Source organism: Arvicola amphibius, chromosome 5, assembly GCF_903992535.2.
Source record: "Arvicola amphibius chromosome 5, mArvAmp1.2, whole genome shotgun sequence".
Lineage (NCBI taxonomy): Eukaryota > Metazoa > Chordata > Mammalia > Rodentia > Cricetidae > Arvicola > Arvicola amphibius.
Window position 1 is genome coordinate 139,514,260 of NC_052051.1, and position 22,218 is coordinate 139,536,477.

Genomic DNA, 22,218 nt, shown 5'->3' on the forward strand with positions numbered 1-22,218 from the left:
TAAACACCGTAGCTCTAAGTTCCAGGAAGGGTCAATTTTTATAAGTCATTTGGCAACAGGTGCTTGAGCTTGAGCTTGGGCAGTGTCCTCCCTTGCCCTCACAGTTGGGAGCTGCCATTTTTGGTTTAGCAAAGTAGGGTGCCAGGGTCAGGGGAGACAGTTCCAGGTTCCCAGAACTCACCTAGAAGCGTAGATGTGTGTGTGTGTGTGTGTGTGTGTGTGTGTAGTCTCATAGTACCTTTGGAGAAATGAGAGATAAGAGATGGTGAATTTTCCAGAAACCTAGCTCACTTGGTTTAATTATTTGCCAGTAATTCAACAAAGGTTTCCAACAATCATTGGCGGGCAGTACTTTCAATTTGATGTGCACATACCTGTCAGACTGAGGTGCGGCTGATCGTGGCCTCAACAGGTCTCGGGTCTTAAGCCACAGACTCACCCCTGACCCCACAAAGCTACAGTCCCATCAAGCTTCTATGAACAAACAAATGCACCCGGGGAAGACGGCAATTGCATTCGGTCTGGTTTCCCTTACTTTTAACTGTGGTATGTACAAAGCCAAGACACTGCCTACAGATGATGTGTGAGCTGGCGCCACAAGGACGATGGCAATGGAAAGATTTTCCGAGCAGCAGACAGTAAATAAGCCCTGTTATGAAGCACTGTGCCAACACATTTAAGCGCGCACATCATTTGCGGAGAGATGTAATATTCCATCGCAGTTGTTTACCAGTGCCTGGGAGCAAAACTAGCTCTGCGTGAAGCTCCAGGGTGCTCTTCTTCCGCAGACAAAATGCATTTAATGCAAAATTAACTCCGAAGGTGACAGCTTGGGAAGAACAACTGTACAGCCGGAATCACAATAGAACAAACAGCTGTCTGTTCAGAATGTGCGTGCATTTGTGTGTGTGTGTGTGTGTGTGTGTGTGTGTGTGTGTGTGTGTGTGGTCATTCCTGGGAGTCCCTCAGACCCTGTAGAAGATATTATTCACACATCAGAACCTTTTAACATCAGGGGATACTTGAGAAGCCTGGAAAGTAAATTGACTGCAAATTTGTTCGTTTGACATTTTGTGCAAAAAGTAGTGCATTATCCAGACTCTAGGTTGGATAATGAAAATCTAGGTTGGGGTCTTGGACTCCTCTACAATTATTAGCTGACTGGCAGTAGCTAAACCACTGCTCTTGCTCTCAGCTTTTTCATCTGTAAAATGGGAGCATAGTATATTCTATACAGGATTAGCATGGAGAATAAATAAAAAAGCACAGAAAAGCGAATGCATGGAACAGCTGGAGAAATCTAGCCACTCTGCTGGATCAGGGTTCACTGTCTAGTTTTGATAATGTGCAGCACTTACATGAGCTGTGATCACTTAGCAAAGCTCCACAAAGGGTATGTGGGCATTTTTGTACTTCTCTGCACATTTTTGCAAATTCTGTCTATCTGTTGTCTGTCTCTTGGTGCCTTTGTTTCTCTCTGTGTCTCTGTCTCTCTGTGCTATGGGATAATGCTCTTATACCATTGTCCTTTCTGCCTGGTTCCACCTGCGGGTACCACTTTGCCTAAAATCTTAGTTTTGCCAATGCAGCAAGAGTAGAATACAGGAGCCGGGCGGTGGTGGCGCACGCCTTTAATCCCAGCACTCGGGAGGCAGAGGCAGGCGGATCTCTGTGAGTTCGAGACCAGCCTGGTCTACAAGAGCTAGCTCCAGGATAGGCTCTAAAAAAGCTGCAGAGAAACCCTGTCTCGAAAAACCAAAAAAAAAAAAAAAAAGAGTAGAATACAGGGAAATCAATGCCACCACCGTGAGCAACATCTGGCTGGTGCTAAAGGGAGCTGTGGGTGATCATTCCTGCTTCCCCATACTTGAACAGGAGATTTTGGAAAGTGTGCTCAGTGCAGGCTTCCAGCAGAGCACAGTTGCCCACGGTAGTAACTGGGAGTTTGACCGTGTTCTACTGACTGCCTGTGCTTCCTCTGTCTTCTACTGCCATTTTCTGGGCTTCTTTCTCAAATGAGCTATAAGCACTCAAGACAGTAGCTCTCTTCCTCCACATCAGTGGGCGGGGACTGAAAATATTTAAAAATATTGAATATATGTTGAGCATGTATGGACTGATGTAGCACACTCTCTTAGAGGACATTTACGTTGCATTAGGTGCTAGAAGTTATCTAGAGATGACTCAAAGTATACAGAATACGTAGACGTATACAAACCCGATGCCATCTTATACAAGGGACCTGAGCATCTAGAGAAGTGCGTTTCCACAGAGGTCCTGAAGCCAGCTCCCTGGGGATACCCAGATATACTTGCCTCCAGTCTGTTGCAGAAAGAACCCTGATTATGACATGTCCATTTCCTATAAGAAGCTGCATTCCTAAAAATTTCTCTGCACCTGGAAAGCACACTGCAAATTCCACAGGAGAGCCCAAGATCTAAAGGTTACAGTGACACTTTCATTTATTGGGAAATAAAGACTACATCTCAACTCACTCATGGCAGTACATGTGAACTTCCACGTGTGCTGAATTTTGGGGTGTAACAACGAAGCTAATCTCAACCTTTTATAGTGGAAGGCACTGCTGGTAGTCATTGATATGAATGTTATTACTTCATTCGGCCAATCTTCCATTGCCAAGCTTCATTTCCAACTGGACGTGAATAACATCTTAGGGAGAAGATGCTTGTTGGTACCCAGTAGGCCTCTCCTCCTCTTTCCTTCCCCTCCCTCCTCCCTCCTACCCGCAGAAATGCCCCAGAGCCCACAGTATCCCCAGAACTGGGTGGTGCGGTCTACTCACCCTGCATGTCTGTGACCAGGAGACAGCCGCTGGTTTTCTGGTACACCCAGTGCTGGAAGGTGCAGCACTTCTGACCAGCCTCCGAGTCCCTTCGGAGGAAGTTGATTTCCTTCCCATCGCGGATGGAATACTTCACAAATTCTCCAATCAGCTCCTCTTCCACTGTGGCATAAGGGATGTTGTTCTCGGGCCGATGGATAAGGAAAATAGGGATGATCCTGTCAGGGAGGAGGACATGGTTCTCAGAGGGGAACACAAGTGCCTGGGTATTCCTGCCACCTAGAGCAGCAGGGCACACAGTCAATCTAGGTTCCACTCCGTGTTTTATTGTTTTATTTTATATTTTTGCATTGCCTTCAATTGTATTTAATGAACCAAAAGACTCATTTCTACTTTTGTTTCTAGAATTAGTTTGAAACCCTCTTTGTCATTGCTTTTAATGTCATTTTGTTTGGTTTTGAGACCATTGTTTTACTATGCAGCCCCAGCTGGTCTGGAACTTGCTATACTGAATAGGCTGGCCTGGGAATCACAGAGATTGGCTTGCCTCTGCCTCCCAAGTGCTGGGATTAAACACATGAACTACTGCGTTCAGCTTTGGCTTTGCTTTAATTTTTTAAATTTATTTTATGTGTATGGATGTTTTATCTGCGTGCATGTACACTACATGTGTGCATGGTACCCATGGAGGCCCGAAGAGGGTATCAGACCCCCAATAAATAAATAAGGTCTTGCCAGGCTTGCCTCAAACTCATTAGGTAGCCCAGACTAGCCTAGAAGTCCAGCCCCTTCTGTCTCAGCCTCCAGAGTGTTGAGATTATAGTCCTGAGCCACAATCCCAGGCTCTATCATTTTATATCAGTAATCCATTGGATCAACAACTACCACCCATCCACCCTTCCATCCACCTACCCATGTATACATGCATGCATGCATCCACCCACCCACACATTCATCCATCCACCCTTCCATCTACCTACCCATGTATACATGCATGCATGCATCCACCCACCCACCTATCCATCCATCCATCCACCGATCCATCTACCCACCCACGCATTCATCCATCCACCCATCCATCCACCCACCCATGTATACATACATGCATGCATCCATCCATCGATCCACTCACTCACTCACCCACCCATCCATCCATCCATCCATCCACCCACCTACCCATCCATCCATCCATCCACTCACCCACCCCTTACCTATTCATACTTCATTCAGTAGCAAACACTCATTTTTAGTGGCTTCCGTGTGTTAACACTCTTCCAGACAGTCTTTCACAAACACCAATAGAGAAAACAAGCCCTGGCTGTAAAGTTTCACACTCGGGAACAAATGGCTGAGATGCCTGTTTAGCACATCAAAGCAGACCTGGTTCGATGCTAGGACCAGGTTCTCCTAGCACCCCTCAGTCCCTACCTGTTACAGGGTATGGTTGGCATATTCTGCCCTCTACCCGCCCCCAGGGGCTAGGCTGCCCTTCCCAACAGAAGTTCTTCCTTATATAATCCAGACATTTTGGTTACCTGCCTCCTTTTGTTCCTTTGGCCTCCTGGCTGCAGCACCTGATTCCACTCTCTGCTTTCCCCTCCCTCATCTCCCCATATGGCCCAGCTGAGGGTCATGTTGACTCTGGACTCTCCCTGATGTCCCTATCTCTGCCTACACTTTCTGTTTCTGTCTACAATAAACGTTCTCTTCCACCATACCCAGGAGCTCCCAAGTCCTGTCCTTTTTATTTCTCTTTCCCATTCATCTGCCCCCTAACCATGAAACTTACATTTAAATGGAGGTAACAAGCAATGGCAAACTGCAGGGTGTTAAATGTCACGTGGAAGTCTGGTGTGGTACCGGGGAGATTGCACTGGGGCGGGGAAGGGGCTGTCGTTCTTACTCAGACTCCGAAGTCCTTGCTTATTAATCAAGGACATTTGAGTAGACCTGCAGAAAGCTGGGGGTGGCCATGAGGGTGTCTTAGGAGAGAAACTTCCAGGGGGAAGGAGGAGCAAATGAAAGGCTCTTAAGGCTTTCTTTGCCAGCCTTTGTGTCTTGTTAAAGAAGTGTCTAGGGACCCTCCGATGGGATGGGAGGGAGCATATTTGGAGCTGTGGCCCTGCTGCATATCTCTAAAAAAAAAAAAAATAGGTTAGTCACCAAGCCTTTGTCTGTCTGTCAAGCTTTGTCACATCTGCAAGACTCAGGGGACCCTCTGAAGACTCCTTCTAGCCAATTACCCACCAAACAAAAGGATTCAAGCTTCGTCTGGGTTCTTATTAATTCCTTAGCCTTTGGGGAACAAGAACAAAGTCCGGGCATTACTCACAATCTCAATTAGCTTGGTGTCTGCCCGGTTGGAGTTTTTGCATAGACAATGTGATGCCATTGATATTCATGAATTCGAAAGCAAAAACTACAGGGAGTATGGAGTGTTTTGTCTTCGAGATCCCAAAAGTTCCCTAAAAAGAAAACTGTTTTTGGGACCCATTTCTGGAAGTAAATATGGGGTGTGTGTGTGTGTGTGTGTGTGTGTGTGTGTGTGTACGCATGTGTGTGTGTGTGCATGTGCATGTGTGTGTTTGGGAGGGTAGGTTGACTGTGGTCCAGTGCCTCCAGATCCCAGCAATATGAGCTTAACTGGAAGCCTAGCAGTGTGCAAGGCCAGCTCAGGGCACACACGTATGCATCCCTGATGTAGCATTCTCCAGTTTAGGTCAGTGAGTATCCGGCCTAGACATCCTTCCCTTCCGTATGCTATAATCACACATGTAGCCGTAAATTCTCCTAGGGTACTGCAGGAGAAAGTTTTTGACAGAAAAATGTCCTCATCTGTCTTTAGGGATGCAGCCTGTTTGGTGAATACGGATGACATCAAACAAACTTCCACTCCCTACTTGAGCCCACCCTTCCAGGCCCCTGAACCCATCTTGATATCTATTATGTGTTCTTTTCCTTTAAAGGGGCCCCATGTGGTATAAGAGTTAAGCTGCACAAAACTTGGGTCTGCCCCTGAACTAGGATGCTACGGCTTTGCTTTAACGATGGGCACTTAGAAACTGCTTTCATGGGGGCAATGAGACGGCTCGCTGGGTAAGGCAGTTGCCACCAAGCCTGACGACCTGAGTTCAAATCCCAGGACCCTCACGGTCACAGGAGAGAACCCTTTCCTATGTGTTGTCCTCTAACCTCCACACATTTATTGTAACACACACACATGCACACGTGTGAACATGTGTGCACACAAACCCACATACACATACTTCATAAAAATGTAATAATAAAAATAATAAGCACAAAAACATTGACTCCTCACTTAGGGCCACAAGGTAACTAAAAGCAGGCTGAAAGTTTGGCAGCTCTGCCTTCATTTTGTGTCTGATTCCTTGCTTTGGGGCCAGAGCCCTGCCTGATTTTGCCTACGCATGTTCAAAACTTAAGGAGTGCCTGCCTACCTAACCTGTCTCATCACCAGGTCAAGGCTGAAGCCACAGAAATCAGCATCTTCCGAACACCTGGATTCCAAAAGCAGCAAAACCTCTCAAGACAGACCACGCCCTAGATAGGTCAGTTATCCTCTGGGACACAACTACATCCTAGAGCATCAGCAGGAAGCAGGTCACATCCTCAGAGGTGACAGCAGTAGCAACCCTGCCTCACCTTGCAGAAGCAAAGATAAAGGATTAATTATGCATGCACCTGGCCCTCTTTCTTGCTTAGTTATGCATGCTGCTAGCCTCCTGCCACAATTCTTCCTGTCTTCCTTTTTTGAGACAGGGTTTCTTTGTGTGTAGCCGTGTCAATCCTGGAACTCACTCTACAGACCAGGCTGGCCCCTAACTCACAGAGGTTCACCCTGCCTTTGCCTCCCTCCCATGCGTTCCCACAGCCTGGTTTTTCTTGTATTTCAACCTACAGCTCTTGTCAGCAACCCAAGGATGAACTTGGAGTCATGGGTCTTCTTTTTCATCCCTCTTCCCAATTCATGAATTCAATCTCCTTTCTCTGGTTTTCACCATCTCACTGGTCATCCTGGGGCAGGTGTCCAAACCTAGCCTGTTGGAGCTGCCAAAATGTGGGCTTTTGCCCTAAAAATTCTGCTACAGTTTCTACTTTTTCTCCCTTAAGGCAGAACTTGAGAACAGAGGCAAGAAAAAGAGGGAACAAGAAAGATACGGGGCAAGCTCCTACATTATGAAACCGAATTCACCCCAACACCTAGCTTTGTGTTTAACAGAAAAGCAGTTCTTCCTCTGCAGCATTGTTAATTCTGCTGAAGCTGCTGACGGAGCTGCTTGTCCTAGACACGTGTGTCACATGCTTCCTGGCAGAAAGCAGAAAGGACGGGGTATCCTGCTACATCATACCACCCAAGGGGAAGGGTTTCTGAGGAAGCGGGAGCATGCAAACAAGAACTGCTTCCTTCCTCCCCTCTTGTTTTCACTGATGTATAAATGGCTGCTCTTCCAGTATCTCCAGTGTCCTGACATGGCCCTTTCTCTTTCTACTTAGCATGCAAATATAGCCTTATCACATAAACAGATAATAAACACAGGCTCCAGACTCTCAGGAATTTGCTGAGCCTCAAAATACTCATGCAATGAGTGGATAAAGTATATTCTTTCTGCCCAGAGGATTATGGGAGGTGAATTCTGCTCCAGTGTCCCTGGTCTTCCCTGTGGTGTCACCATAGCTTATTGGTTGTGATGTGACAGTTTCTTGTTCTCATGTATTTGTTTACTGTTAAGACAAGGCAGTGAAGGTGAAATCTATGCATGGGGATGTGTCCAATTTTCAATTTAACATGGTAGATATAATGATATCTATTTAATGTGGCAGAATTCATTCTTCTATTCATCCATATATTTACTTAATAACAGTGCTGGTGAGGTGGCCAAGCAGGTAAGGGCACTTGCTCTACAAGCCTGGTGACCTGAGTTCAATCCCTGGAAACCACAGAAAGGCAGAAGGAGATAACCAGCTCCACAGAGCTACTCTCTAACCTCCACATGTGTGCCATGGCACACACGCCCCACTGCATATGTGCATACATACACAATAATGATATAAACTTTTAAAAAAAAAATGTGTGTTTTGTTTTGTGTGTGCAGGTGTTTTGCCTCCACTTATGTCTGCATCACAATCATGCAGTGCCTGTGGAAGCCAGAAGAGGGCACCAGATCCTCTGGAACTGGAGCTACAGATGGTCATGAGTCCCCACCATGTGGATGCTGGGAATTTAATTTGGTCTCTGAACGAGCACCAAGTGAACTTAAACCCTGAGCCGTCTCCCTGGCAGTGTAATAAAAAAAGAAAAAAAATTAAGAATATTTATCAGGGGACAGAGAAATGGTTCAGTGGTTCAGAGTACTTCCTGTTCTTGCAGAGAACTCTAGCTTTGTTCCCAGTACCCGCGTGTAGTGACTCACAAACACCTGTCCCTCCAGCTCCAGGACAATAGATCCCCTTCTCTGAATCCTGCATCTGCGCCCCCATATGCACAGGCACAAATTAGCCATAATTTACATTTTAAAAATTAACTTATTTTGATTTGTATGGTGTTTTTGCCTGCATGTTTGCCTGTTCACCCCTTGCCTGCAGTGCCCACAGAGGCCATAAGAGGGCATCAGAACCCCTAGGACGGAACAATTACAAGCCACCATGTGAAAAGAGTTTGAACCCAGGTCCTCTGGAAGAGCAGCCAGTGTTCTTAACCATTTAGTCACCCTTCCAGCCCCACATAATTACATTTTTAATTTAAAAATATAATCCTTACCAGGTATTCTCTTATACCTCTGGAGATCAAACAAGAACAGGGCAGCAGCCATATGATCCCCCATGGAGTATAGAATCAGAGAGACAAACACTTGACTAATGGGTCCTTCTTACCCTCCTACCTCTAAGTCCTCCACACCCACAGCAAGTCACAGGTAGTCAGTCACCCAAGGCAGGCTCTGCAGACTTACTCTGGCACCTCTCCGAAGCCTTCCAGAGGCTGAGCTTCAGCAGCATAGATCTTGGCGTAATATCTGGCAGTATTCTGAACGTAGCATTCCTGTATCCCCCAAAGACATTGTAATCCAGATAGTTAGAAGAATTCAGAATATTGCTCAGCAAGACAATTCCTGTTTCTGAGATTGGTCAGATGAATAGATTCCTAGGCCCATCATATCCAGTTGGCCTCACAGAAGCAACTTTTTTCAGAGCTAGGGACCCTTGACAGGACTTTGTGGATGTCAGGCAAGAGTTCTCCCTCTAAACTGTACCCCAGAAACAAAAATTACACTGTGGTGCCAGTTATACAGGTACTCTGAGATGTGACTTACCCAAGCCATGGTCAGGTAATGGCCTCTCTATGTTTCTAGAACCAGCATGGAGGAAGGTTGTCCCTGACCTAAGGGGACTGGCCCTTTGGCATGATGTCAGACAGTGGTTGGTAGGGGCATTTCTGGTTTTCTCCAGGGTCCTCCCCAATTCCTTTTCAGAGGTGTGATTTGAATAGCCAATAGCGGACATTTGATAAGACTGACCCTTAGGAATGCCAAGTGGATTCTGCTTTCTGCCCTGTAAGGCCTGTGTGAGCAGGGGTCAGGACTTTCCATGACTGGGTGTGCTTGAGAGAAAGGGAGGAAGGGAGGAAGGGAGGAAGGGAAGGGGGAGGGGAGGGGAAAGGAAGGGAAGAAGAGAAGAGGTTGGTTTCCAGGGTGAAGGCAACACAAGTAAGTGGCAACTCTGTCTCCTTGGAGCACAGGGGCTGCCCTTTAGCACACGGCACCACACATTTCCATACCCGACAGCTCTATGGGTGGCCAGTGGTTGATGGTACATGGGAGCTTTGCCCAAGTCCTGTCTACTAATTCCATGGGTAACAATTTAAAGGGGCACACTGGGAAAAAAATCTAGACCTAACCCTAGCAGCTTAGCTACTGCTGGTGTCAAGGCAAACCGCAGGGGTCAAGGTGAACTGCTAGGGTCAAGGCCAACCACTGGGGGGGGGGGGGCAAGGCTAAGCACAGGGGTCAAGGCACAGGCAGGAATAAGATGCCCCTTCCTTCCCTTTCTCCTCTCATCCCCAAGCTCAGTTTTAGAGAGAGGACACTTAGCTAGACACTTCACTCAATCTTTCCTTAGACTTTATAGGCAGGACTTTGAACAAACCCAGGAAAGCAAGAAACAAGACGAATCCTGACCCTTCAGGACCTCCTCTTCCCCTTCCCCACCTCCCCCTCATAGTCTAATGCTAGTTCTATCTATCCCCAGGGATCCTAGCATCTACTGTCACTTAGAAACCTTCCTTCTATATCGCCCTTTGCCCAAGGGGATTTTTTCTTTTTGCCTTGGGGACCAACATGATCATAGCCCATTGAACCCCAGGTGACAAGAGGAAGTGTCCCTGAGATGAGACCAACTCCTTCTGAGAACCGAGAAGCCAATGTTGTCCCCCAAACATTCAGCCTTAATCCTCACCCTGAAGAAGCCAAATGCCCGTATGGAAATACTCCTCTCATTTTCATCCCATGCTACGCTCCATTCTCTCACCCAGAGAGCCACCCCTGCTCACTCACCCACCTGGGCAGCGAGTTTGTAGTTCCTCTGCACAAGTTCGTCATTGTTTCTGGTCCCATGGGCAACAGCGTTGTGCACCTTGAGCACGCATGCGTGGCCGGGCTGGAAGACGGGCATGAGGCCCTGCATCACCGTGCTGCGGAAAGCTTTGCGGTGCACCCCTTCCCCGAAGTGAAGCTCCTCCGTGGAGATCTGGCCACGCAGATGGTCCCCGAAGTAGCTGTCATTGAAGACGTCCTCTTTGAAGATGAGCTGGCTGAATTCTATCTCTTCACATCCTACAACACAGCACAGATTTCGGTGGGCGGGGTCATCTCCAATCCTAGTCTGTGATTTAACTACTATCCCTTTATGAGGATAAAGACAGCACAGAGGTGATGGCACACGCCTTTAATCTCAGCATTAGGGAGGCAGGGGCAGGCAGATCTCTGTGAGTTCAAGGCCAGCCTGATCCACAGAGCAAGTTCCAGGACAGGCTCCAAAGCTGCACAGAGAAAACCTGTCTCAAATATCCCCCCTCAAAAAGCAGATAAAGATAAAGGTGACCTGTAGAACCCAGAGGGACAGATCATGGTTAGTGCCGTACAGAGAGAAAGTTAACAGGAGTGAGGAGAGAAACCATTGGAGGAGGGGAACAGGCTGAGGGCTGTGTAAAAGAGAAGGTTGGTTGGAACAAAGTTGGGGAGTCCAGGAAAGACTTTTGTGTATCTGGAAAACAAAAGCAGAGACATGCAGAGTAACCAAAAGCAAGTCTAAAGGATGGTGAAACAGAAGAGGAAAAACACCATTGAGGAGATCCAGCAGCACTTGTCTCTCAGCCCTTCCTTCCTTCCTTCCTTCCTTCCTTCCTCCCTCCCTCCCTCCCTCCTTCCCTCCCTCCCTCCCTCCTTCCTTTCCTTCCTTCCTTCCTCCTTCCTTCCTTCCTTCCTTCCTTCCTCCCTCCCTCCCTCCTTCCCTCCTTCCTTCCTTCCTTCCTTCCTTCCTTCCTCCTTCCTTTCCTTCCTTCCTTCCTTCTTCCTTCTTCCTTCCTTCCTCCTTCCTTCCTTCCTTCCTTCCTTCCTCCCTCCTTCCCTCCCTCCCTCCCTCCCTCCCTCCCTCCTTCCTTCCCTCCCTCCTTCCCCCCCCTTCCCTCCCTCCTTCCTTTCCTTCCTTCCTTTCCTTCCTTCCTTCCTTCCTTCCTTCCTTCCTTCCTTCCTTCCTTCCTCCTTCCTTCCTTCCTTTACTTCCTTCCTTCCTTCCTTCCTTCCTTCTTCCTTCTTCCTTCCTTCCTTCCTCCTTCCTTCTTTCCTTCCTTCCTTACTTCCTTCCTTCCTTCCTTCCTCCTTCCTTCCTTCCTTCCTCCTTCCTTCCTTCTTTCCTTCCTTCCTTCCTTCCTTCCTTCCTTCCTTCCTTCCTTCCTTCCTTCTTCCCCCACTCCTTGACAATCATGCTCTGTAGCCCAGGCTGGCATGGAATTCACAATTTGTTTGCCTCAGGCTCCTAAATACTCCTGTTAGTCTGTAATATCACAGTGTTGGCTAGGCTATTTCTAAATCGTGATTCTAGGGATTTGCTATTTTGTTTTGTTGCCTCTTGAGACAGTGTCTCATATGACCAGGCTGACTTCAAACTCACTATCTAGTGAGGCACACACACACACACCACACACGCACACCAGAGCCGGGGTCACAGATACAACCATCCCACCCAGCAGTTTCAGTCTCTTGCTTTCTGTGTGCTAGACACTAGAATATCTTGATTCTCTCCAATGGCTTGTTTTCCAGAGGTCTCAGTTATTTTCTTTGCTTTAAATGCCACGCAGCACATCTTCCAGATGCTCACCCAATATGACCACCAATGCTTCTCTCTCCTGAAATTGGTCCAGGGTGCTATGCTGTGGCAGAGGTTGTCTACGCTTGTGCTGATGCAGGGCTGGCTGCAGGGGTGTGTGGAGCTGCTTTGTTGCTGTGTGCAGTTCTTCCCAGCAACCACATCTTATTAAAAAGTGGCTGTGTGGGGGTAATTTAGATCATAGTCGAGCGCCTTCCCACTCTCCCAGCACAATGGGTAGGGGTAGGCGGGTGCAGGTTGACAAGACATTTTCCCAGAGGGATTACCACACGACTGTGGGAGCCCACGGGTGTGAATTCATCCCACCTTGACTAAAAGTCGAGAGCTCAGGCCTAGTCTTGCTACTTCAAAGTATATGAGAGGAGGTTTGGCCTAAGGTGTGGTTACTAACAGGATGTTTTGACCTAGGGTGTGGTTACTCTGTGTTTGGGGTATTGAGAAGGTAATTACTTGGTTTGTTCTTTGTATCTTGGTAAAGAAGCCTTTTGACGTTCCCCTCATTTCTGGATTAGGGTACATAAAGCCTGTGAGAAATAAACACGAGGCGAATTTCAGTATTTACTAGATGCCTTCCCAACTCTATCAGCTGTCTCGTCTATTTCTTTCTTAATCCTCATGCTTCCCTTCAAGTGCAGACGAATAAGCCAGGCAGGACCCCACAGATGTTGCCCCGATGAGGATACACACACAACACAGCAAGCTCAGAGTGCACCAGGCTATGGGAACTCAGTGCATAGCCTAGAGGCCGCATGGATGTCTAGGAGCAGCTTTTAGACTATAGAACATCAGATGCGCTGAAAGACAGCACAAAAACAAACACATCTCTACTTTTTCATTAGAATGCAATCAAACAAGGTTATATTCTGCTTAGCTGAAAAGAAAACTGAAGAATCAAAACGTAAGCGTAACCGACTAGAAAGCTTCACGCGAGCAAGATTTATGCCTAGAGGAAAAATTTAAGTCCAAACTCCCCCGGACAATTTTCCAAAACTGCATGGCTGCAGTTCAGTCTTTCCCACAAACACTACATTTCTAGGTGTTTGAAATCTACTAAAATTATAGCTGGGAGAATGGCCCCTCCAGCCCCATGGAAACGGATCCTAAGCCATCATCACGGGCATCTATGGTAGCCCTTCCTGGGAGACAGAAGAGTGCACTTGGTTGGGCGAGTGCACAGAGCAATGTGTGTTCGAGGAGCTGCTTGCGTTTTGGTGGAGAGCCCACTCTCTGCCAGTTCAGCTGGTGTCACTTACCTCTATATTCCATGCGACTGGAAAGCTGTTTGAGAACTAGAAGGAAACAAAGAGACCAAAGTCAGGACGGGGCGTCCCTCTGAGTTGGCAGGGGCCTGGGGCTTTGACGAGCAGCCGAGAAGAAGCCGAGGTTTACCTTCTGCTGTGAGGTTAAACTCAGCAGTGACTTTTCCATAACTGTTCTTGAGGCAGCAGTAATAGAGGCCCTGGTCCTTCTGACCAGCTTGGACGATGGCCAAGGAAACACTGGAGTTGTCCCCTGCGCTGGAATAGGGGACATTAACATTCACATGCTTCAGCATTCTGGAGTTCTAGTGTTCTCAAGAAGGAAGGAGCTAAGGTCTTCCTGCCCTGTGCTTTCAGCCATTGGGCTGGCTGATAGACCAGATTCCCCCAATCTGCTAATTAAACAACGTATTTACACATAGAGAGGATCACTGCATTGCGGTTTAATAGTCTTTTACTTTTCTTTCTTTTTTTATTTTATTATTAATTTTTTATTGTTGTTGTTTCTTGAGATGGGGTTTCTCTGTGTAACAGCCCTGGCTGTTCTAGAACTCATTTTGTAGACCAGGTTGGCCTCAAACTTACAGAACCTGCCTCTGCTTCCCAAGTGCTGGGATTAAAGGCATGTGCTACCACCACCTGGTTTTGGTTTTCTTACTCCAACACACAACAAGAATACACAGAAACATTCTGGAGGGCTGACATCAGGAAAGCCAGAGTGCTAAAAATCTGGGTGCTGCGGTTAGCATAGCTTCAACTTCATCTGAATTAGGTTGACCATACAGGTATCCTGTGAATGAGGGAAGTCATTGACTCTAAACCCAAATCTAGACATAGATACACTAAAAAGCAAAAGAAAGTGGCTCCTAGCTTTATGTGAGGATTCAGAACTGAAGGCTCCTACTTGGTAGGTGATTTTTGTTTTGAGATGGGATCTCACTGGGTTGGTCTCAAATTCCAGGCCCCCAAGCAATCAATTCTCCTGCCCCAGTCTTCCTTCAAACATGGTCAGGGCCCTTTTAAATAATGTACACTTAGTGACTATGTCTATCCCTCCATCCTCCTGCCCAATATTAATTACTAATTCCTATGAATACAAAAACTGATGGCATGGTGGATAAAGACGATGGGACAATGATGACAATGACAGCGGTGACAGATAATGTATCAGGCAAATAAAAAAACCGCCTTCATCCTCAGAACAGCTTAGGAGACCCACAAGCCCTGCTGCCGGTCCTCAGATGATGAGGGAACTGAGACACAAAGAGATGGAGGCTTGACCTTAGGCTGGCTCCCCCAGGAACTTCTGATTCCTGCCCTTAAGTCGGGGATAATTACGCCAATGGTTAGAGCTGCAGCCTTTATTCAAACACTGGAAACAATGCGCTTTGCTACAGAACTATACTAAAACATTGCAGTTGCGTCCTCCCACAAGGATGGCAGACAGGCTGCACTTCCTTTGGGTTGGCCTCATAGTTTGACCAGCACCCATTCATCCAGTTTTGTCTCAGTTGCTCTCTCAACACAATGCTTTATTGTTGGCTGGTTTTTTTTTTTTTTTTCAGTAGACTTCAGCTCTTTGACTGGTCCCACCAGGAGTAGACCAATGGTTGAAAACAAGGCCCACTAAATCCTATCACTTTCTCCCCTGTTCTCACTCCGAGGGATGCATAACCCACACAGCAACAGTCATGGGAAGGGGTAATAAGATCCCCCTAAAAGGCTGGGGTTAAACTCAAGGAAATTGTCCCATCAGCATCATCCCTGAAGCTCAAGAATTCTCTGATTCTTGGTCCAGATTCAGAAAGACCCCATCTATCTTGCTGCCTTCTCTCATTGCCCCAGTTCCTTGTGGGGAAAAAGGACTGAGAACTCAGAAGGGCCTGGATTCTAATCCTGTGGTGGATCTTGGACACACTACTTAGCAGCATTCTCAGCCTTCAGTGCATGAACCCAGAAAAAACAAGGTTGCTTGCTGACTGGAATATGGGGAGTGGCAGACACCAGGCATGTGAGTCTCTAACAAAAGGCCTCACCTTAGTCATGTGTCATGAGGGTGAGGTTCAGTAGTGTCAATGGACTTTCTCCATGGAGGAAAACCACTTTTTAATATCCCAAAGAGGGCCGTTCCATGTTTAGTCATGGGGATATAGTGATGGGGAAGAAAAGCAGTCATTAACTCAGAGGAAATATGGCAATGCCACTACGGAAAGCAAAAGAGAATCTGTGTCTTTTGAGTCATAGAGGAGAATTGAGTCCTGTTACTCTGTAAGGAAGGAATCCCCGTCTTTAGGGCAGCCGGGCTACATGAACAGAAGATGCTAAGCTGTGAAGACGAATGTCAAAGGTGTCCACACCAAGAGTGTGACCAAAAGCACATAGCCAAAGGTGAAACTGGCTGGATAGAGAGACGCCTATCTCGGCCTCCTCAGAGACACTACATCACCCAACCCGATTCCCAAGAAACCAGAGGCAGCTGGCAGCCCCACTCAGCAGTGAACAGTCCTTGGTTTTCCCTCCCCATGATCATTTGATGGGGATGTACCTTCAGCAGCATCCAGTTTGTTGTTGTCTGGAGTCCAGCATAAAGACCTTGCCCATTTATCAGCTGGACCACTCCCTGTGCACAATGCTTCCTTCAAAATCTCATGACACTCCCAAGCGTCTATTCGGTTCCTAGTAGCCAAAACAGTCTGAATGGCCACAACAGCCTTAGAGATTGCCAACTTGAAAGCTCCCCGGAGCCAAGACACATCACTGCCACACACACACAGTGCCTGCCACTGCATTTTTAAAAACTTTTTATATATTTTTGTGATGTGTCTATAGTCTACAAGCCCTGCCCACAAGAACACATTTTGACTCCCAGTTTCCAAACTGTAGCCTATAAGGAAACTACATAAAACTTGGACAGAGGCCAGAGGTGACTGCATGATCCTGGTAGGTCACAAGTCATCACAGGCTTACCACAAGGTGACTTTGCTTATAGGAGATTGCTCTGCATTTGCCTTTGCTGTTCATTATTTAAAATAGAACACATCCAGCTCTATGCAGTGGTACAGCCTATACTGTCAACTATGAAGGAAGTCGAAGCAGAAGGACTGTAAGTTCAGGGCTAGCCTGGGCAACTAGTGAGATCCCAGCTCATAAAACAAAAATGAACAACAAAATGATCTTCCCAGACAGTTTTGAGTCACATATTGACTTGAAGGTTTCTGTGCAAAAGAAAAGATAACTCACAAGTTTAGTGCCTATTAAACATAAGCTGACCTCATATTTATTTGAAAATATGTCTTATATATCCTTTTATCTTATTGGCTATTTACATCTTCATTCCTCAAATGCATATTTGAACAGTTTTACCATATTATTTATTTCCTTCTCATTTGATGAGTTTAAGACCTTTGTTATGTTAAATTCACCTTTGAGAGAGTTCATCTCTTTGAAGTCTATACCTTGGCAAAATGCTATAGTTTAGGTATTGAATGTCCCCCACAAAGTGCATATGCTAAAGATTTATCCCCAGGGTGGTGCTAGTGGGTCCTTTAGGAGGTAAGGCATAGAAGTTGGTCTTTAAATTAAAAATATAAATGGAAAAAAGAAAGCATATTCAACAAATGGTGCTGGCATAACTGGATATCAACATGTAGAAGAATGAAAATAGATCCATATCTATCCCCATGCACAAAACTCAAGTCCAAATGGATCAAAGACCTCAACATAAAGTCAACCACACTGAACCTCATAGAAGAGAAAGTGAGAAATACACTTGAACTCATTGGCACAGGATACCAGTTCCTAAATATAACCCCAGTAGCACAGACACTGAGAGCAACAATTAATAAACAGGATCGCCTAAAACTGAGAAGCTTCTGTAAAGCAAAGGACATGGTCAACAAGACAAAATGGCAGCCTACAGATTAGGAAAAGATCTTTACCAACCCCACATCAGACAGAGGTCTGATTTCCAAAATATATGAAGAATTCAAGAAATTTGACCTGAAAAGAACAAATAATCCAATAAAAAAATGAGGTACAGACCTAAATAGAGAACTCTCAACAGACAAATCTCAAAGGGTTAAAAGACACTTAAGGAAATGCTCAACATCCTTAGCCATCATATGTGAATCAAATCAAATCAAATGCAAATCAAAACAACTCTGAGATTCTATCTTATACCTGTCAGAATGGCCAAGATCAAAATCACTGATGACAGCTTATGCTGGAGAGGATGTGGGGTAAGGGGAATTCTCCTCCATTGCTGGTGAGAGTACAAACTTGTACAGATGCTTTGGAAATCAGTATGGTGATTTCTCAGAAAATTAGGAAACAATCTACCTCAAGACCCAGCAATACTCTTGTTGGGTATATACCCAAAAGATGTTCAATCATACCACAAGGACACATACTCAATGCTCAACTATGTTCATAGCAGCATTATTTGTAATAGCCACAAAACCTGGAAACAACCTAAATGCCCCTCAACTGAAGAATGGATAAAGAAGATGTGATACATTTACACAATGGAATACTACACAACGGTAAAAAATAGTGACATCTTGAAATTTGCAGGCAAATGGATGGATCTAGAAAAAACCATATTGAGTGAGGTAACCCAGACCCAGAAAGACAAATATAATATGTATTCACTCATAAGTGACTTTTAGACATAATGCAAAAAAAAAAAAAAACCAACCTACAGGCCACTAGAAAACAAAGAGGACCCTAAGGAGACATACATGGATCTAAATACGAAGGTGAAAAAGACAAGATCTCCTTAGTCATAGGGGTTAAGGGAGAGGGCAGAAGGGGTGAGGGCAGGAAGGGAGGAGAGTGGAGAAAAATATATAGCTCAATAAAAATTAAAAACAGAAGTTGATCTTTATATTTTTGAGGACATGTCCTCAAGGGGGATTGTGGCACTCCTAACTATGACGTCAGCATTTCATCTAACACAGGCCTTGCCCCTCTCACTGGCATCGGGAACACCCATCACAGACCCAGAGTGACAGGTCTGCCAGTCCTAGAGGGAACCTCTACAGTGGTGAGAAAGATAAGCTCCACTATGAGGAAGTTATCTCGGGTTATTTCACTAGAATGATGGCGAGTCAGCTGACGCAATAAGGCCCTGAGCTACTTCAGGTAGGGACGTATAAACATCATGTACCGAGCTGGACGTAAGGGTGAGAGGAATCAACAAGCTTTTGAAAACCATCTGAAATCATGCAAACGATCTGTCTATGGACAGAGGCGTTGTGACTTACAAACTTTCTCAAGTAGCAATACGAACACAAATTGATCTAAGCTATTTCTAAGAAGAAACAAAGCAAATGTTACAAAGATTTTAAAGGCCTTGAGTGCTTGCTAGTGACGCTTGCTCCTAGAGGGAGGCTGGGATTTTGGAAATATTTCTTAGAAGCAAAAAGGACCTGGAAAGTGCCAGCACTTATCTAATCCTAGAATGAGAAGAGTTAATTAAAAATTGCGGGAAGTGCCAGTTAATTGTCCTTGATTGACAGTTTCAGAAAAGAATTAAAATCAATAATGAGTACATTAGAAATGGAGCTCTAGGGAGCTGCCAGGATTTAAAAATCAAAGACTTCTTTGCTATTATAATTGTTTTTTAAGCCAAGTACAAGTCAGGCGGGGTAATGGGGAACATTCGAGAAATAGTCTCCAGACATCCATTCCAAGCGGAAATATTTGACTGAATATAGGGGTTCGTATTTCCCACCTTTTCAGTCTGTTCCTGTTGAGATCAAAGGGATAGGAGTACCCCCTCAGGACTCTGGGAGCTGTCCTGGGGCCTCTCTGGGCTGGAAGAAGCTCGTGGGAGCTGCCTAAGTTCCACTGACCTCCACTGATTTGTTTGGAGGACTTGTCAGATGAGCCAGGACTGCACCGGGTTTTTTGAACAGGCATTCCTTCATTACTGGGACTGATTTAGGGAGCTGAGTGGGCTGGCCTACATGATGTGTTTTGGCAATGATGCTCACACTCATCTCCTCTGACTCCTGCGACACCTTAAGGACCCGGGTATAATATGCTCTTTCTATCTTAAGGGAAGCTGTTTCTCTTCCTCAAAAGCTTTACTTTTCTGTGACCTTGTGGCTCTCCTCCACCCCTGTTTTCTCCTTAACTTTATTTGACCTTTGTTAGATTAATGGGGTGTTTTGAATCAGAAAACATCCGTAAGTTAGAGTTCCAGAGAGTTTTGTAAACTTCGGCCCGGAGGGCTTCAAACTAGAATGTTATACTGTATGTATCCTGACTAAAAACTGTAACCAGAGAGTCTGCAACTTCCACAACTCAAAGGTGGCAGAGCTGAAGCAAGAGCCAGCCGCCATGTTCCCTGTCTGGACAGCTGGACAGTTCTGCTTTCCTCTTGGATACCAGGTTAGCCTTTCTTCACTCTGACAGAAATGTCTGACATAGACTATGTAAAATGAGGAAAGACTTCCTTTTGACTCGAGGTTTCAAGCCATGGCCAGTAGACTCCATGTTTCTGGGTCTCTATCAGGGAAGAAGGGCATGGAGGCTGGAAGCCCTCACTTCACGGCAGCCAAGTAACAGAGAGACAAGAGCTACAGACTAGACGCCTTCAAAGACACACCCCAGTCAACCTGCTTCAACCAGGCCCCACATCCGAGTTTCCACCACCTCCCAGTAATGCCACCAAGTTATGAAGCCATCAGAGGATTGGCCAGTTCCGCTAGAGCCCTCACCTTCTAATTGGTTCTCTAAAGCCCATCACCTGTCAATCAGGCCTTTAGCTCCTGAGCCCTTGGCGGGGGAGGGGCACTTTATATCCAATGACATTGGATACGGAATCTCTGCTTCAGCTTGCCTCTCATTTCCTCTTATGGTTTTCTTTGACAACCACACTAAGTAACAGGGCAAAAGTAAGTGGACAGTCGGGGAGGACAAGCGTCCCACCTTCTCTTGACCTGGGCTATTGACTGCGAATCTTTCGTCCAGCAGATGGTAGAATCCTCGTGGATCTCTGCAAACTGGCAGCTCAGCTTTACATTTCCAGAGCGGTCGGGAGCCATCTCAGCCTGGATCTTCTTCAGCAGCACTGGAGCTGGAAGCACATTTGCAGGTTAGTGTAGACGAGAGGCTTTCACACTTCACCTCGGTTATCAGCAACAACCCTGAGAGACAGGGAGCAGGTCCCTAACTTACAAATGGAGCAACCTGAGAGCCGTGGCTGGCTCAAATGCAACCGTGGGAAACAGATGAAGCATCCTAACAGAAAGCACTTCCTTTTTGTTACTTAAATTCCAAAGGTCTATAATGCTCCTAGCAAAATAGAGCTTCAGCTATTTCTGGTTTTTAATTTAGATTTATTTAAATTTATATGCACAAGACTTTTGCCTGCACATATATCTGTGCACCGTGTGTGTGCTTGGTGTCTGCAGAGGTTGGAAGAGGCCATCAGATTCCGTGGAACTAAAGTTATAGATGGTTGTGAACCTCCATGTGAATGCTGGGAATTGAACCTGGGTCCCCAGCAAAAACAGCAAGTGCTCTCCAGTCCAAAATGTTTTTTCTTTAAGAGGAGAAAGGTCTAGCAGATTATAGAAGCCTAGTCCGTAGGATTTGGCCCAAATAAGATACTGTTAAATAATTACCAGATCAAAATCAGAGCTGGTGATTCAGCAGTGGAATGAAATCGGCACTATGAAGGTAAGTGAGGTTAAGACCCCCAAATGTAAAAGACAACTCAATAATAAATTATTTGTGGGATAAAATTCATTCACACGTGCGCATGCACGCACATGTGCAGCTGTCTGTGAAGATGGTCTGGAGGACTGGACGCATGTGTCTGGCATCCACCTCACTGGCAAAAGTGATGTCTACCTGAACGGAGCAGAAATGGTGAGGAGATGACTCCCACAGGTTGGGGCTGAGGTTTGAGTTTGCCGCTTGAGTTTATCCTGAGCTGAGTGCAGGTTCTGATGGGCAAATGTGTAATTGGGAAGGGCAGCCACTGGGCGGCGGTATAGGCATTAGAACAACAGGAGGCCGGTGTGACCCAGCCGGGAGAACACTTCATCAGGCCTGTCACTGAGGGAGTGTGATCAATTTAATACAGTCCAGGTGGGGCAGAACGCTGCAGCGTTGGTAATACAAAAGAACGCATCATCACAGGATGCTGTCTGGTCCACAGGCCAGCCAGAAGTACCAATTCAAGGCTTCGCTCACTTGGCTGCCTCGAAGTTTGTTACAGTGGATGTGGATGTGCTTCATTAGGTTGTTTCCAATTTTTCCTCAACCCCACAGATAATAAGATATCAGAAGGAAATTTAAAATCAGACTCTGGGGCTGGAGAGATGGCTCAGAGGTTAAGAGAATGCCTGTTCTTCCAAAGGTCCTGAGTTCGATTCCCAGCAACCACATGGTGGCTCACAACCATCTGTAATGGGGTCTGGTCCCTCTTCTGGTGTGCAGGCATACACACAGACAGAATATTGTATACATAATAAATAAACAAATAAATAAATATTTTAAAAAATAAAAAAATAAAATAAAATCAGACTCTGGCCGCTAAAAGTGGAAACGGGCTGGCTGAGTTGTAAATCCCTCAATCAGAGCCTTAGTGGGGTTGCTGCCAATGTTATGGGAGCTGATCACATCTTGGCATGGAGAGGAGGGTATAGCACAGGGGCAGAGCTGAATGACGGACTCTGGGAAACACAAAGTCAGCCGAGATCATGTTCGTGTGGCAGACACCACCTCAGAGCAAAGGTGCAT

At 46.0% G+C, this 22,218-nt stretch overlaps 1 protein-coding gene across 1 annotated transcript in view; it reads right to left on the bottom strand.

Moving 5' to 3' along the window:
• Nucleotides 1–22,218, bottom strand: part of Alpk2 (alpha kinase 2) — a 106,879-nt gene that overhangs the window by 12,654 nt on the left and 72,007 nt on the right. The window contains exons 5-10 of the mRNA XM_038330954.1: nt 20,398–20,545; nt 13,592–13,719; nt 13,456–13,491; nt 10,376–10,650; nt 8,773–8,861; nt 2,804–3,021 (exon numbers count right to left, since the gene is read on the bottom strand). Coding sequence (XP_038186882.1) covers nt 2,804–3,021; nt 8,773–8,861; nt 10,376–10,650; nt 13,456–13,491; nt 13,592–13,719; nt 20,398–20,545 — 894 coding nt within the window. The remainder of the gene's footprint in view (nt 1–2,803; nt 3,022–8,772; nt 8,862–10,375; nt 10,651–13,455; nt 13,492–13,591; nt 13,720–20,397; nt 20,546–22,218) is intronic.